The 16,552-nt window shown below is 41.8% G+C and overlaps 1 protein-coding gene across 1 annotated transcript in view; it reads right to left on the bottom strand.

Moving 5' to 3' along the window:
- Window positions 1-16,552, bottom strand: part of LOC131684549 (serine/threonine-protein kinase Tao) — a 30,904-nt gene that overhangs the window by 11,620 nt on the left and 2,732 nt on the right. Inside the window, exon 2 of the mRNA XM_058967533.1 lies at window positions 8,148-9,076. Within this exon, the coding sequence (XP_058823516.1) occupies window positions 8,148-8,593 (446 nt within the window). The 5' untranslated portion in view covers window positions 8,594-9,076. The remainder of the gene's footprint in view (window positions 1-8,147; window positions 9,077-16,552) is intronic.

Raw genomic sequence — 16,552 nt, 5'->3', positions numbered from 1 at the left:
CTAGACACAACCGATCGGTACCAAAATTTGCACAATGACTAAGGCCCATAAAAGGAATCAGCAGAGCCTGGTGGAGCTAAAAGTCAAAAATTGAACCAGTCCAATATACAAATCATATTCACGAATGTGTTTTGACTCTTTCATCCGCAAAAGCAAAAATTATGATACAGATCCAAACGCATTTTCTAGTTACTTTGCTATAGTGCTTTGTTATGTCAAATAACAGATACTATTGTTCGGCAGAGTTGGAACTTATACAATTTTTCACAAGTTTCTCGCTTACTATGTATCGATATTTTACTGTTAAAAAAGATATTGATTTTTTTGAATTATGTACACATGACAAAACACTAACGCAAACCGTTTTGTGGGGTACATTTGTACCCCAAACAAACTTTAAGCGAGTACTGTTAAGTTGGTCAAATGAAACAAATAGGTTGTTCCTGCTTTAACGGAAGTTTAATAATCAAATTGGTTTATGATAAAGATTGCTTGCAAATTAAAATAAACTAACGGAAAAATAAGGATTTGAACTCACAAATTTGGTGGTACTTTGGTGTCCTTATGGCGGCTCAAATTTAAAAAGGGAGCATTATGTTAGTTTAGGCCAAATTTATTTTTTAGAGACTGTCTTTGTTCCATCAGACCTAAACCTAGCTTCACTTCCGCCAGGTTTCGTTGTTCATGACACGCATATGGTGATGGTATAATCCACTATCAAATCAGTGGTACATATATGAAACAAGCACTTTCTGTCAGATTGTTCCCGGGCTGAGCTGTTGCATGATCCGGATTCCTTCATGAAAATACATGAATTTCCACGAACTTAAGGAATTGATCGCAAAAATTTTGTGTGTTCTGTTGAAGCCATTAACGGATTTTTAAAAGTTTGGAGTCGTTCCGAGAGCTCCATTGGAGATGTCGAAGCATCTCTATTGGCGCGCTTACCGTATAATCTGAAGCATAAAATAACTTAGATACCCAATCATAGATCGTCCTAACGCTAATGATGGGACATCAAGAACACGTCAGGAAATCTTGATTGATACCCTTCGATACAGGTTTGGCCATTCCAACCAGTAACGTGGGTGACGTCATGTAAACTGTCGAATACGAATAGCCAATTGCCATAGCTTAATTTAATTCATGTAATAAATTATACGAAACTGCCTTGCAGGACTGGTTTCTGATAAAAAATTAGAAATTTTGGTTGAGTACGACGGGCAAGGTTGTTGGAAACTGTGACCATTAAGTTTTCTGTTTCCGCATGAGTTAGCCGTCGATTTAACCTAATTTCCGGTTAAGATATCGACGATTTATAAGTTTCCCATAACATAAAATATAAAATGATATAAAATATAAATATAAAATGATATAAATGCGGATTCTACACGGCAGTGATTTGTTTTGCCATATGCAGATATAACTCAATTCTACTATTCTTAGATGAGCGTAGGGTCCAGCTCGGGTGCCTAGAATTAAAAATCTTCGAGATCTTTGTTTGATTCTCCGTATTAGCAAATGGATTCGGATCGGGCTTCTCAAATTTTAAATTTTTCGGTTTGGATTTTCAAATTTTAAAATTCTCGGGTCGGGTCGGGTTCGGGTTTTACAAAATTTTCATTCTCGGGTACGGGTCGGGTTCAGGTTTTTAAGTATTAAAATGTTCGGGCTCGGGTCGGGTTCGAGTTTTTCAAATTTTATAATTTCGGGGTCGGGTTTGTAAAGTTTCATGCTCTCGGGTTCGGGTCGGGTTCGAAAAAATTGAAACCCGACCATCTCTAGTTCTAATCAACGGAAAAGTCTTCTCCGCCATCACAAACATGGTTTCGGACCGCTACCTGATAGCGGTCTACATGCACTCAAAATTGTTAACGGCGTACAGCACTCGTGGAGCTTGGCCGTAGAAGCTCAATATCGAACAGCTACGAGACGATCGTGCTACCGACAAATACGCACAGAATCTAGAGACAACGCTACCAACGGAAGAGCAGCTACACGCAACTGCTCTTAAAGATAGTTGGAGCAACATACGCCATAGGTAGCACTGACGAGGCCGTATAAGGTACGAGAGCTTCAAATCGAAAAAAAAGATTAGTTTGACGGCGAGTGCCACCCGTTTACAAAAGCGACTGAGATCAGCAATTTGCATATAGACTAGTTTGAAAACTTGGAAAGAACTACAACAAAGTGATAAGCCCCCTTTGTTTAACATCGCTTTAGAAGGTGTAATAAGAAAAATGAGGACTAACATGAATGGTACGATTTTATGAATGCCTGTTAAGCTCTTTGGCTTCGCCGACGACATTGTGGCACGTAATCTTGAGACGATGGTTGAGACATACATCCGACTGAAGGTTGAAGTAAAACGAATTCGATTGGTCATAAATGCGTAAAAGACAAAATACATTAGATTAGAGCAAAAGGAATTATGCCTCCCACAGAATATAATGATTATTGGAGACTAGCAGTGAAATTCAGAAAATTGGACCGAGTGGACTAGAGACGACTTCTGGATACAGCAAAGGATATCACGGCCTTAGACTGATTAGTAAGGTAAGGGCAACCGTTTGGGTTTCAAAAAGCAGCGAGCCAATATTCCCAACATCACCATCAACGAGCTGCAAAACCATGATAATTGTCAAATTCCGATCCAGATTGTTCAAATTCTTCTGCAACATCAAGTGTCTGATTATACCCAAAGTAGCTGAACAAATCCCAACCACCATGCTTGATATTACCAAATGGTGCCTTCCGAAACGAAAAGCTCTTGCCGAACCAGCGTTTCTCACACTCACCAAAATGGCTATGCTGATCGGTGGAGAATAGTTCTTGGACATCCCGAAGCCAAGACCTATCTGACAACCACTACCACAACTGAGATAAACTCATTTGGGGTGGAGCATCGGCTAGGGTTGCCACCCCTCCGGGTTTGACCCGGAGACTTCTGTTTTCAAGAGCGATCTCCGGGCCTCCGGGTTTTACATAAATTTCTCCGGGTTTTGAGGGAAGAAGCATAATTTTAACTTTTTTGAAATAAATTGATTCTTTGCAAAATATTAAAAAAGTCTAAGTTTACTATTACCACAGATAACAGACGTTTAGGCTAGAACAAAATTTCTTCAAAAACCTGTGTAAACTTTCAAATTGATAAACGTTGGAAATCCGTGTTTCACTATTGCCATCTGCGCAACTGTTTGCTACACGTGTTTGACAGCTGCACTCTAACTGCATTGTATCGATCACTGCGACATCTACAAACGATTGCCAAACGTGTTTCAGACGCCTGATTTATTCGGAATTTCAGTAGCGGGTATTTACACACGATTCAAATCGAGCCTAAACGTCTGTTATCTGTGCTATTACTCTGGTTCAGATTTATTTTGTCCGACTAACACATTCTTTTCAAGGTGGCAAAGATGAGTTCATCAAACATTGCTGATTTCGTTCGCAAACTAATGAAAACGAAAAACATATTAAATTTACTACAAACTGAGGAAAGTAATATTTCGCTACATGCTACAATTGAAATTATGCATCCCATTATGTCGCTCGAAATGGTGTAAAAAGTTTGCTGCAATTTTACCAAATCACTTCACTGTTGGTGATGCTTATCGATAGCTGCACCAAGGTATGGCGGATTTGTTCTAATTCAACTGGCTAGGTCAACATCAAATCAATTTTACCGGCGTTGTTGCTACTCCTGCAGCAACCCTTAACCTGTTGGCTAGGAATGTGAGTTTTGCACTTTTGTTGGGTCCTCTGGTGATGAATATCCAACGCCACATAGTACTAACCATGTGATGCCGCCACCCTGGCTCCATTGCTCTTCTTTTGCTGTTAGTTGTGAATGAGAGCAATGCTCGTTCGATTTATCCACCACAGCGAGAGTAGCTGGTGCATTTGTGTTCTGGGCACTAAGCCGGGGAAGTGGAATATTACACCTAACCGACACCGTTCTCAAATGTAAAAAATACAGCTTTCTTTTAATGGGAGAGTGATGCGCAATAAGTTTGGCAACAACATAACACTACAGTGATTGTGAGATAATATTGGTAATGAAAGAGTACATATTTGACTCTTTTTAGATCATTAGGTAATAAAAAGCGATTAAAGTGATCTAAAACGACGAGCAATCTCTTCGATTCCAATTTCTGTCTAGTTTCACTCAAAATCCACCATCCCCCAGATCAGTGAAAATCTCCGGGTCAAAGCTTCAGAGGTGTCGTTAAGGTGTCATACGTCGCCAAAGAGCCAGTTTCGCACTCCAAACCGCGATGCTGTGGTTATGGTAAATCGGGGACCGATCGAATCACACCGATAGGGTCTAGGACAATTGGCATAAAATCATTTGGAATAAGGTCATTTGGCATAAGGTCATTTGGCATAACGGTAATTTGGCATAATTTTGAGAATTGATTACACTGAAGGTCATTTGGCATAACGGACATTTGGCATAACGGACATTTGGCATAACGGACATTTGGCATAACGGATATTTGGCATAATTTTGAGAATAGGGATCTTTAGGGGTGTGCGGGTTAAGGCATTTTATGATGCAGATTAGTACCGTGAGTTAATATCTCAGTCCTTTTTCAATTTTTTGGCCCGAAACTATTGAAAAAAAACATTTTTTTGTTTGTTTCCTTTTACGACAATAACACATCCAAACCCATGAGACTTGCACGACTCCATAGGTTGCCTTATCAGATCTACCATAGTTTGCAGATTAAACTTGGGATGGCAAGCTGCTAGCGGATTGACAAAGTACCAGATCATGTTGTGTGGGGTGCTGTCCCGGTTAACAGTGAGGCGAACGAGATATTAGCAGATACGTCATTTAGTAGGACAACTGTCAGTTTGCTGGTTGAATTTAATTTGGTTTTTTTTTAATTTAAAAATCATTAAAGAATAATTAAGGTTTAAGAATGATATGAGTGTACTCGTAAGGACACCCGCTACCAATACATATGAAAAACTGGCACAATTTTTCCAAATTAAAGATCCCTATTGATCACACTGAAGGTCATTTGGCATAACGGACATTTGGCATAACGGTCATTTGGCATAACGGACATTTGGCATAATTTTGAGAAGTGATCACACTGGAGGTCATTTGCCATTTTTTCAACTACAGGGAAAACACATAATTTAAAACTGTGCAAGAAGGCAGGTAATTCGGCATAATTTTAAGCCGTGCTACTGCTGAAGGTCTTTCCGTACAAATATTTTTATGTTAAGGAAAACAGTAATTTAGCATTACGGTCGTTTAGTATAGGTATATGTAGTGATAAAGTTATCGATAACCAGGATGTTTTGAGTATATCCTCCCTTGTATGTATTATGTATTTTGATTGTTATGTTTGAAGTGTTGGCAATAACGTTCATCGTTCGAGGAAAAGTTAGTTATGCAGTTGTAAGCAGCTGACATGTTGATCACATGTTTGAGCATAACGGCAACTACCTAAATATTCAAATGACTTTAAATGAGTTGTTTTATCAATGGTACTAAAATAGAACTTGAATAACAATTAATAAATCAACATTTATGACTATTGTGGCTACGCCCCATCGCTTCAAGTCGCGTGCTGTCCGACATCGCTGTCGCATCGTCGGACTAATTTATAGTCCCTATGTTTGAATAAACCGGGCAAGCGAGTGGATCACAGGTTTGCTTGCGAGGGGCCGCCGCTTCCGACGGCGGGTCGTCGGCCACCTCCAAATGACCATTTTGCCAAATAACCGTTAAGCCAATTGTCCATTATGCCAAATAACCTTATGCCAAATGGCCCGCTCCCACACCGATATATGGCCCACCGAAATGTCTGGCGCTATTTGACCGAGCTTTCAACGACGTACTCCTTGTCGGTCCTGTATCTGTATTTAATAATTCACTTCCGTACCAACAACATAGCATTTATGGAAAATATCTTCAAAGTGTACTGGCCCATTCTGATGGCACCTTAGAGGAAGTTTACAAACGCCTTGGGTACTGGAACTGAACATCATGACTTTTTATATAGCATCGGTCCTAATACGTTTACTAGTCGACACCATGTCAGTGTCAGAGGCTATCGAAGGGCAACCGTTGCTGACACAATCCACCAATGGTGATGCAATTCGTTGGGGTTTCTTACGCTCTACGTGATGCCCAAACAGCGCGAGACCCAAGTGCCGTCGAAGGTATGCAAAACGAATAAGGCAATCAACGTCCTGGATCTGCTCTGGGATCCAGATTCAGGTTTATTTGTCTATTCATGCATAATTTGTCAATCCAACGGAAAGAAGCTGAAAGATAGAGCATCGAGAAACCATCCTGTGGTGCGACAGTCCGATTGCTCTGACCAGAAATTTTAAAAAAGCGCGATAAACTTGCGAGTACACCAGCCACGCAAACAATCCCGCTGATGTCGTTTTCCTAGATATTACGCAGAAACGGACCCTACTGCCACGATCCTGAATTCCTGAATACCGCCCACGTAGCCTACCAGATTGTGTCGCCCGCAACGTTTCCACATGCAGATTTGCCAGAAGTGAAAACCGTCGCACTCATCGAACCCCATTCTCTCGATGTTGTAGCTTTTACAAACTTGCAAGTTTTGCAACTTGTAATGGGTCATCGGATATGCGCTGAGTTTTTTTTTTTTTGACAACTGCCGGAAGAGACCCGGCGAACGTATTCAAAGTGATCCACAATGCACAAGTGGAAGATGAAATTCAACGAGTAGTGCACATAAAATCCTGCAGAACGATTGGCAACCTATCTTCCAAGAAGGACTGCTTCGAGCACCTGGTCGCTAAGAATAATTAGAACACCCACTTGGAAGCCGACGACATCCGACCATACTGCTCGACAAGGACACTCCGCTGCGGAGGAAAATCCGTTGAATGCACGTCGCAAAGTAGCCCGCGCGAAGTGACCTTACGAACGCTATTTGTCAGCGACACTTACGCGGAGTTACGTTAAATGTTTTCGATGTAATCCAACCGACACAATGCCATTTAAGACTTTTTTTGATGGATACCACAAAGAACACAGAGAAAACAGATCGAAATAGTGAGGTAAACGAAAGTAATTAGGTGAAAAAAGTCACCCTAGGGACTCCGGTCCAATGCACAAACCCTTGTGCTATTCCTGGGCTATGATGACGTCCTAGGAAGAACACATGATTATCGCATTGGCGGAATACGATGATGCCTTTAGCAGGAGATCACACACAATCGCAACTACCACCCACATTCATATATTCAATTTACCTGGTAGATAAGTCATTGATAGGCAATCAGGTATCTATAAAAGTTGTTTGCCAAACCGCCATAAAGTAATACATAATCGTGTGACGTGTATGTCTGTATGGTCTATTTAGAAGCAGCGTCCGATCTCAGAACCGACACCTTCCAGGCGTACTAGAATTGGTTTAACGGTTGCATCTGAAGCATTCAAAAATTGTAATCGGACGACGCCACGTACTTCAAGGGAGGAAATCACGAGATACACGAGCTCTACAACCATTTTCGTGATCAGTAAGCATTAATTAGTTTTACCACACACGAGCTCAATCGAGTAACACTTTATCCCGGCATCACGTCAAATCTGCCAAAATACATCCCAAAAGTATGCCCAAAAGTACCTCCCACTGAGAATCCCAAACATCGTATGAAAATCGTCCAACACGGGTCCAGTAGTTGAACGATTTCTTGGACGTCGTCCAAAGTTGATTCAACAAAAGACCTCCATTGGACTATTTTTAAACAACCTTTTCTTTAGGTATAATTCGCTACCTTCCGTGTCGCAAATATTGGTTAAACTGTAATTTTCATTATTGATATGTTTAAATTGATGGCTTCCATCAAACTAATAATTTACGGTCGCGAAATTTCCGTGTCCGAGTCATAATATGAAGCAGGAGAAATGTAGGTAGCGTTATACAAAATCTTTTAAACGCTTCAAAAAAGATTTCACCTGACGGCATACCTGTCAAAAATTTGTTTTCTTGGTTCTCGTTACAAGCAAAGAATACGTCGAAATGCTTCAATTAACATCAGATCTCATATACGTATTCACGAACCTTAGATTTCCTCGAATTAGGAAGTGCATGCCACTTCCACAGTAAAAAGTGACACACTGTCTATGAATTAACACTTACCGATGAATCCTACCCAGACTGTGAAGATAGCTCAGCCCACGCAGCACTCCATCGCATATAGCTGAAATTTCATCCTCCTTCAGTGGTCGCTTGTGTACCTCGATAATATCCGATGCCGATCCGACGCAGTACTCCATCACCAACCAGGCGGTATTTTCGTGCAGATAACATCCCTTGTACTCGATGGTGTTGGGGTGGTTTAGCTGCCGCAGGAACCGGATCTCCTTCAAGATATCCTGCCACTTTTCCATGCTTTGTTTGCCCATGTAGGACATCTTCTTGATTGCGACAATCTCCCGCGTGAGGTTACACTTAGCGTAGTATACCGCACCAAACGATCCATGACCGATCTCGCGCAGGTCTTCGAATATCTTCTCCGGGTCATGTTTATTAAAAAGCTCAGCTATCTCGGGATCCTTCAGACTTCCTGGCCTCATTATAGGCATACTACTGACTGTAGCAGCAGCACTGGGGAGGGAACCAACTCGAGGAGAGGGGGCACACACTCGCGGTCAAACGATTATAACACACGCGTCACGTTTCGATTATTTACTTCTGTATTTGGATCTGCGCGCTGCAGCACTTTCTCGCTATCGCACGGTTGTTAGTGTATTTTCTTCCACTTTGTATGCGGCTCTCTCTCTCTCTTTTTCTACACCGTTGCGTTGTTTATGCTTCCTCTATCGCTGCATTTGAGCGATTGGTTACGATAAACTCTACCTCATTTGCTATTATTGTCATTTGTTTGCTAACTGATTAGACCAATAGGTGCCACATAACTATTTTTGTTCTATCACTAAGCTTATCGAACACTGCCCCTTACCCCTGATGCGGGTGCTGTATTTATCACAATCTGACAAATTGATGCACATTTTCACCGCCCCTGAACGTTACTTCCGTCGAGTAAGTAAGCTTAGCCAGTCCGAACTCTACAAGTGAAAAAGAAGATAGAAAAAAGGTTACATTGTTATTGTCTACTGATTTAATTCCAGGAATTGGCAGGAAAGGTAAAACGAAGCAGAATGTAAACGCAGTCAAGCGATGCAATGACTAATAATAAAATACTGTCCCAAACAATCATAACACTGACATGTGAATAAAACTTTGTGTACACCGAGGTAACGTGATAAGAGAACGAAATTTACGTTTTTTCGACTTAATCTTTACGACACCGCAATTCGTAAAAACCTAATTGGAAATAGCACTAACATAAAGTGACCAGATGTCCCGGATTAGGAGAGACAGTTCCGAATTTAAAAGACTTATGTCGCATAGCTGGACTGCCCATGTGCATAGGATTTACTTTTATATCACAATTCAATAGTAATGCTTTAAAAGGGCTAATGAGAATTTATAAACAAACTTATTTTGCTCAATATTCCACTACCGAGTTGAATTTCATGAAAAATACACATGCATCAACATCTTTACCCTTGGTAGAGTCAATTCCAAATGTTTTCTGTGTTGAAATGATAACAAATTAAGAGAAATCAGCAAAACAAAAGTTTGATTACAAATCTTATTAGCCCTATTCAAAAGTCATTCCTCAGAAAGCTTTATTTTTATTGATTTAATCTTTTTAACTTATTACAGTCGAGATTCGCTGGGTGGTCACTTTTGAACTGGACCGCTTTTTAGTTGGACCTCTGCTAGTTGGACCATTGTCCAACTAAAAAGCATCTTAATGTCAAAATCCTATGTCAAAATCACTTTACACTACTAACGTCTCCTTTGGATAGTTTTGGACGTCTGTCAGTCGGTCCAACTAACGGATCATATTCGTTAGTTGGACATAGGCTGTGGCCCAACCAACGAATCCCGACTCTACTGGTTCCTACTTCCTTCAAACGATATTCTTCTCTTTTGATTCCTGCACATTCCACACAAAATAATATACTGAAGTGTTTTCCCCAGAAAGAACTATTGTCCAAAAACTATTGTAGAACAACTTGCAGAATCTAATACAGCTGTGTTTAAAGAGACATTGGGCAACAATCATGGGAAGCGGTAGCGCCCCTTCCTACTATTCAAAAGAATGAAACAGTGTTATGTAAGTAAGGTTATATGGCGAATCTTAAACATTATCGGAGTAATTGAAGTGATGTGATGTTAAGTTGCTGAAGATGAGCTGCCGAAAGCGGCACCAAGTAAGCCATTCGCTTACCCGATTAACTCAAACATAGGAATTTATTCCTTCTTTCAAACATGAGCAGTTCGTTGAATCTTCATGAAAATGACTCTTTACGTTTGCTCAGTTTACACTTGAAGAACTGTCCCAATTTTTGAGCAAGACTATCCTGTTCGGCATAAAGTCTTTTGGCACAACATCGTCTGACATAAGACATTATATGGTAGTTGACCATTTGACCTAACAGTCGTGTAGCATAAGCACAGACAAACAGACATAACACTATAATTAATTCCTTACAAAATTTCGATCCGCCAAACACTACATGGTTCTAACCACTCAGTTACAAATTAGTTAACCCTCAGACCCAAGAACTTTTTTCACTAGTGGTCTATTCCGTACACTTGCGCATATATCAGTGGTGCCATATATGGATTATAATCGTAAATACGATCATTGTCCAACTAAAAATATATTCAAAATGACCGCTAACATTGGCGAAGAGCTGTTTTCGAGTGTTATATCTGTTAGTCTGTGGTATAAGTACCATTTGGCATAAAGTATGAAAATACTTTCGAATGTATTTCGGATAGATCGTACATTTGTGTACGAAACATTTCCAATGCAAAAGAAAGATAGATCTCGACAAACATATGATTACGGCCTTAGAACCAACTGTCAAAATTCACTTTTAGCGGAAATTCTGGACAAACCGTTACTCTCCAACCACAAATGTTGGTAATAAACAAAAGAGAAAAGGTTTCTCTTTCATTAAATGCTGTGAACTGCGCTGTCACATGTTTGTCGAGAAATGCTCCAAAACCAAACCAAACCGTTTGTCAAAATGAACATTCATTTCGATTTTAATGTACTGCTCATGATTGAAAGAAGGAACCAATCCAATCGAGTAAACCAGTTATACGAGTGGATAACAGGTTTGCTTGCTAGGGGCAGCCACATTCGGCGGCATGTCCTCAGCAGCTTTACACCGCATCAGTTCCTTGAATTAGGTAATGCGCAAACCTTAGGCTTCATCACAAAAAATGATTAAGAACATTAACTTTTCTGGGGAATGGGGCATTCTGGGGTATGACTTTCTGGGGAATGGAGCATTCTGGATAATGGCTTTCTAGGGAATGGCACTTTCTGAGCAATGTCTTTCTGGGGAACGGTACATTATGGGGAGTCAATGTATGGAAACGATCCGATGATTAGTACAGAATATCCGGGCCTCGTACCTACTCGCCGTCGGTGTTTAAGGGTGGTCCATTTTTACCTTACTTCGTCAACACGTCTGCCATGTTGTTCTTTGATGCAACCCAGCACCATTCGGTAGGACTCGTAAGGCTTAATATTTCTCCTCTGCCGTAGGCCACAAATTGTTTTTACTTCGTGTGGTCGGAGCGAATCGAGGAAAGTATCGTTGCAGAGTCGATGGGGATCACGAGCCGTTTTAGCTTCACTGAAGGAAGCCTTCACAGCCACAATCTTTCAGCGAGTAGTTCGATTCTAGGAATAGACATGTATTGAAAAGATGCGACCTTAGACTTAGCCAACACCAGCGTAACTCTTGGGTGTCCATTTACCCATATTCGGAAATACGCAACACTACCATAGGCCTCTTTACCAGCGTCGGCAAAAACGTACAAATCGAGGTTCTGATGATCTGACGGCTTCATACCCAGGAAGTAACAACGTGGAATCTCCATAGCTTGAACTTTTGGTAGCATTGCGATCCATTTGAACCATTTCCTCGCTTAGTTTTCACCCAGTGTATCATCCCCATTTCTCCAAAGGTCTTGGATGATTATCTTTCCAAAAGCAGTGAACAGTGCCTTTTAGAGAGTTCTTTTAGTCGGCAGCTTTCCGTCTGTCAAAAAGGCTTGCAGGTCGCCCCGAACGGTGGTGAACCGATGGTAAACTGGAGAGAAGGTCGGGGCCCTTAATTAATTCCGAGTTGAGGGACTTGCCTTAAACGGATGCCGCAGCGTCCCATGCTAGCCGAACCTTTCCCTGTATTTTGAGGTCAAGAACAACATTTAGGGAAAGATACCACACCATACCGGGTTCTGCTGTCACCAATTCCTTCTCAGTACCGATGTGAGCGTAAACTTTGTTTTGGTAGTCCTAGTTTGATTCTCCACGTTCTGTTGCAGCTCTAGATTCTTCAACTCTGCATTCGCTTAACTGCCATCGCGTAATTATCTGGCAGTTGAGGGTTGTCATTTTCCCATAACAATCCCGTTTCGAAGCGCTCGCCGAAACCGGAGATTTGTTGCTCTAATAGCTTTCTGGCTCTGATATTCTCGATAGGTTCAGGTAACACCGTGACAGCCAGGCTAGACTCCTCTACCGTGAAGTATTTTCGAAGAAGCTCCTGCAGTTCCTGGTCCATTGATTCACCAACTGTGTGATGACCAGCAAATCTGACCGTCGTATCGTCGCTACACTGAGGACCGTATAGTGTTCAGCCAAGCTGCGTACGAGCTACAATTGGCTCAGCAGGATTGCCGATGTGTGACTCGAGCAGATGCAGAATGTTTGAGCCCGATGAGTATCCTAGGAGTACCGTTTAGGTATTGGCCGTTGTTTCAGCGAATCGCAGCTTCTGCTCCGGAAGTTGTAGCTGTTGAACCGTATGAACATTTCGCAGCAGAAACTTCTCTTCGGAATCCTCCGCCGAAATCTATAAGTCAACACACCTTGAATCTCGTTCCAACCTGCCGTCTACCTGACCACTATCGGCTTCAACACGCCATATAGCATAATTTGTTTTGCAACGCTGCTTTCTATTAAGGAATAAGATGACCCTTCGTCCAGAAAGACGATAACGTCGAGGACAAGCCTTCCGTTGTGGAGCATGATCGAAATCACGTGGAAAATTACAGGATGATGTTTCGAATTGTGCACATTGCAGTTCGTTGACAATAAGAAGGTTGAATTTGGCGGATGAAGGAGAAGATGGTGCCGCTCTTTACAATATCTGACGTTGCAGTGCCCTTTGAACCGACAACGAATCTGACCGTGCTCGTGCACTTGACAGTTTCCACTTTTCCGCAATCTTCATTATCTCATTCCAGGTTTGCTTTCGAAAATCCTCACAAAGGCGAATGCGATGGTTTCTGCGGTTGCACCCTCGGCATGGTTTACGACTATCGTACTGATTGAGATTTTTTTGTTGGCCCACTAGCTGGTGCGACGGCTGCTCAACGTGGTGTGTGTTCAGAAAACCGTGATGTTCTCTACCTTTCGGTTTTTTTATCTGTCGTTCCTGGATCGAACGAGATTTGAGGCTCAGTGTAGAGTGTGGCTTCAGTTGCTTCTAAAACGATCTCCGAGAGAAAATCAGAAAGAGTGCTCAAATTAACAAAATCTTGTTGGCGCTTGTACCTCACCCATTCGAGTTTTGTACTATGGGTAACTTTTCCACAAATTCCGCAATGAGCATAGGGTTCACAAGATGGTCTACTAAACTCGAGGCCACTAAATGATCAGACAGTTGTTGCACAATCATGTCATAACTAATGAATATGGAGAAACTTTCAATACGTGTCGGGTCCGCCTTCATCGCTTTTTTGTATCCGGGAATGAAGTAGTTGTTCTGGTCTGTCGTAAAAAAAGCCGGAGAGTTTCGATCACCTTTGGAACCGACTCTGGCAACAGAAATCAGCTCCTCACTGCCTCCAACGTTTGCCCTTTGATATTTCCTAGATTTTCAAGATTGGTCCAGTTGCACACACTGTTTCCGTTGTTGAAGATGCTGATGAACAGAGGCCACTCTTCCGACCGATATCGGCAACTTTGCGAATGGACCCTTCCTCGTCAGTTCTGGTTCTTCTTGCAGTATTGTCAGATTTTCGTATGAACTTGGAAGACATGGCATACCCGGAGTTAGAACCGAGATGAGTTCCGGTATCGGTAGCGGCGGTATAGGTGGCTTATCTGCTGTGGCATTTGATCGATTTTTTCTTAGCATTGCATGTTTCTCCGAAGCCTTTTCGAGCAGAGGTCGATTGTGGTTGACGTTTCCCAGGCGCGGTACCTTGTTGGGTGTGGAACATTTGGGAACAGCTCTCCGGGTATCGGCAATTGGTTTGTTTTGCTCGATTGAGTAATTGAAGTTGCTCCTCCATATTCCAAATCTGCATTCGTTTGCATCTGGCCGCCTTCGGCACCATTCTCTTGTTTCTGTGAAGCACTTTTGCGCTGAAATTTCGTGTACAATTCACCTCGCTTCCTATTCAACTCTTCTTCAACTACCATCTTCTTTTACAGCAGTTGTCTTTCCAGGAGAAGCTGCTACATCATTTTTTCCGTTTCCCTCTCACACTGTCGTTCCGCTTTCATTTGTTGCAACTCTCGCTTGTGTTCCAATCACGCCCCTGCTTGACGGCCATTTTTCCTAGCTAACATCGCCTTTGTTAAAATCAAAACAATCCAATGCTATTGCATAGGCGACATGGACCTAGAAGCGGCTAGGCCAGGCCCCTGCTAGGTAGCCATTTTGTCCTAGCTAACATCTGCTTTTGTTAAAATCAAAACAACCCAACGCTATTGCACGGGCGACATGGGCGTAGAAGCGGCTAGGCCCACATATGTTGGCTACTGTCAAAGTCTATATATCTCCATAGCGAATGACTGGAGTGACACCCCCCTGGGCTAGGCCCATCATATGTTGACTACTGCCAATGCCTGTATAATCGCCATAGCGGATGGCAGGAGTGACACGCCCTGGTTCCAGTTCGTCCTCCTGCACTTTGGCTTGTCTCGTCAGTTTCATGGCGACTTCCTGGCCAACTGGGCGTTGCGGTCTGTTGTCCACCGAATCAAACACATCCACGATGATGTCAGGCGTTTGCTCACCACATTCTGCAGCGCAATTATTCGTCAAGTATACATAAATTCCTTTACCGTACCTCAACCCACACCTGATCCTCTCCCATGACGTTTTTGTGGTCTGCATGGACCATTCAGCCATTACCCTTTCTACCCCCACCAAAAAATGTAAATGAAATAGTTTTATATTCTGCAAATTTTAAACATTATTCAATTTTAAAAATATGTTTCTTTTTTACGCCAGCAAGACATTTGGGAGTAAAGCGTATTTCGTATTAATTTGCACATGTGTACAACATCGAAAATGACAAAAATGTTGCACCCGGCAATTGGATGTTTAAAATACGTTTTGAGCGCAGTATGTAGCGATATTTGTTCTCGTTCCATCGAATGTAAGATAAAGGATGTTCATTCCAACGTCATAAAGAGCTTTAAGTACATCGTCGATGACGATGTCTTCAAGACCTATCACAAATTAAAAAACACAAGAGCTTCGCCAGCAGCTGGTGAGTGATCAATATTCCCTTCTTGGTTTTGCACCACGCCTTCAAATACTTTGTTCTGGTGTTTTCAGATAATCTTCTTACGAATTCCCATTTCGTCCATGATGAGACATCCATACAACGGTTTCGCTTGAGTGACCATATCCATGACTTTAGCTTCAACGGCGACTAGTGCTTCTTTTGTGATCGTAGGTTCTCCGTCAGTTTTGGTGTACAACCGCATGTTTTTTCGCCGATATATCATCTTACAAATCTGTACGCATTTGAGCTATAAAAATGCAATGTTTGTGCGAAACTTCCCAATCGATCGCTAAACGGATCATTTGCTTTCCTGTGTTGTAATTCCATGAGAAGGGTAGAATTCCTTAAATTTCTAAAACTTTTAGAACTATGTTGATTCCTAATCAATATGTATTATGCTTTGGGAGACCCTCTCCTAGGTTGAGGGGTTGGACGGTATTGTAAACATCATGACGCATATTGCGTGCATCAGTGCGCGCTGGTGTGGCAGCCCGGCGGGTTGACGTAGATTGAATTTGCTGTGGGCCGCTTTTTTCAGATATTGTTCCACAGTTTAAAGGCATTGTTGCTGGATAAGGCTTACAGTGGGGGTCACAAGCTAATCAAATTAATTAAATAGGTGTATAACAAGAAACTTATTAGTGGTCGATTTATAATAATTGTACTTTTTAGTCCTAGTGTACAATTGTTATGTGCTAGTCGTATGTCTATGGGGGTCAGGGAATGGATGCAGAACAGGCGTATATGATAGAATAGTGTGTAATACTTCCGGTGTTCGATTTGTGCATTTGATTCTATTCATGCGGGAAGATCGGATTGGATAAATTAAGGCTCAAGTTACCTTTCTTAAGCATGTGTTAGAATTGAACGCTTGGTAGTGTGCGTAGGAAAATTTGTGTTCAGCTTTGCCACCAGAT

This window comes from Topomyia yanbarensis, chromosome 2 (assembly GCF_030247195.1).
Source record: "Topomyia yanbarensis strain Yona2022 chromosome 2, ASM3024719v1, whole genome shotgun sequence".
Classification (NCBI taxonomy): domain Eukaryota; kingdom Metazoa; phylum Arthropoda; class Insecta; order Diptera; family Culicidae; genus Topomyia; species Topomyia yanbarensis.
The sequence above is the reverse complement of the archived record's forward strand: the minus strand, read 5'-3'. Positions and strand labels throughout refer to the sequence as shown.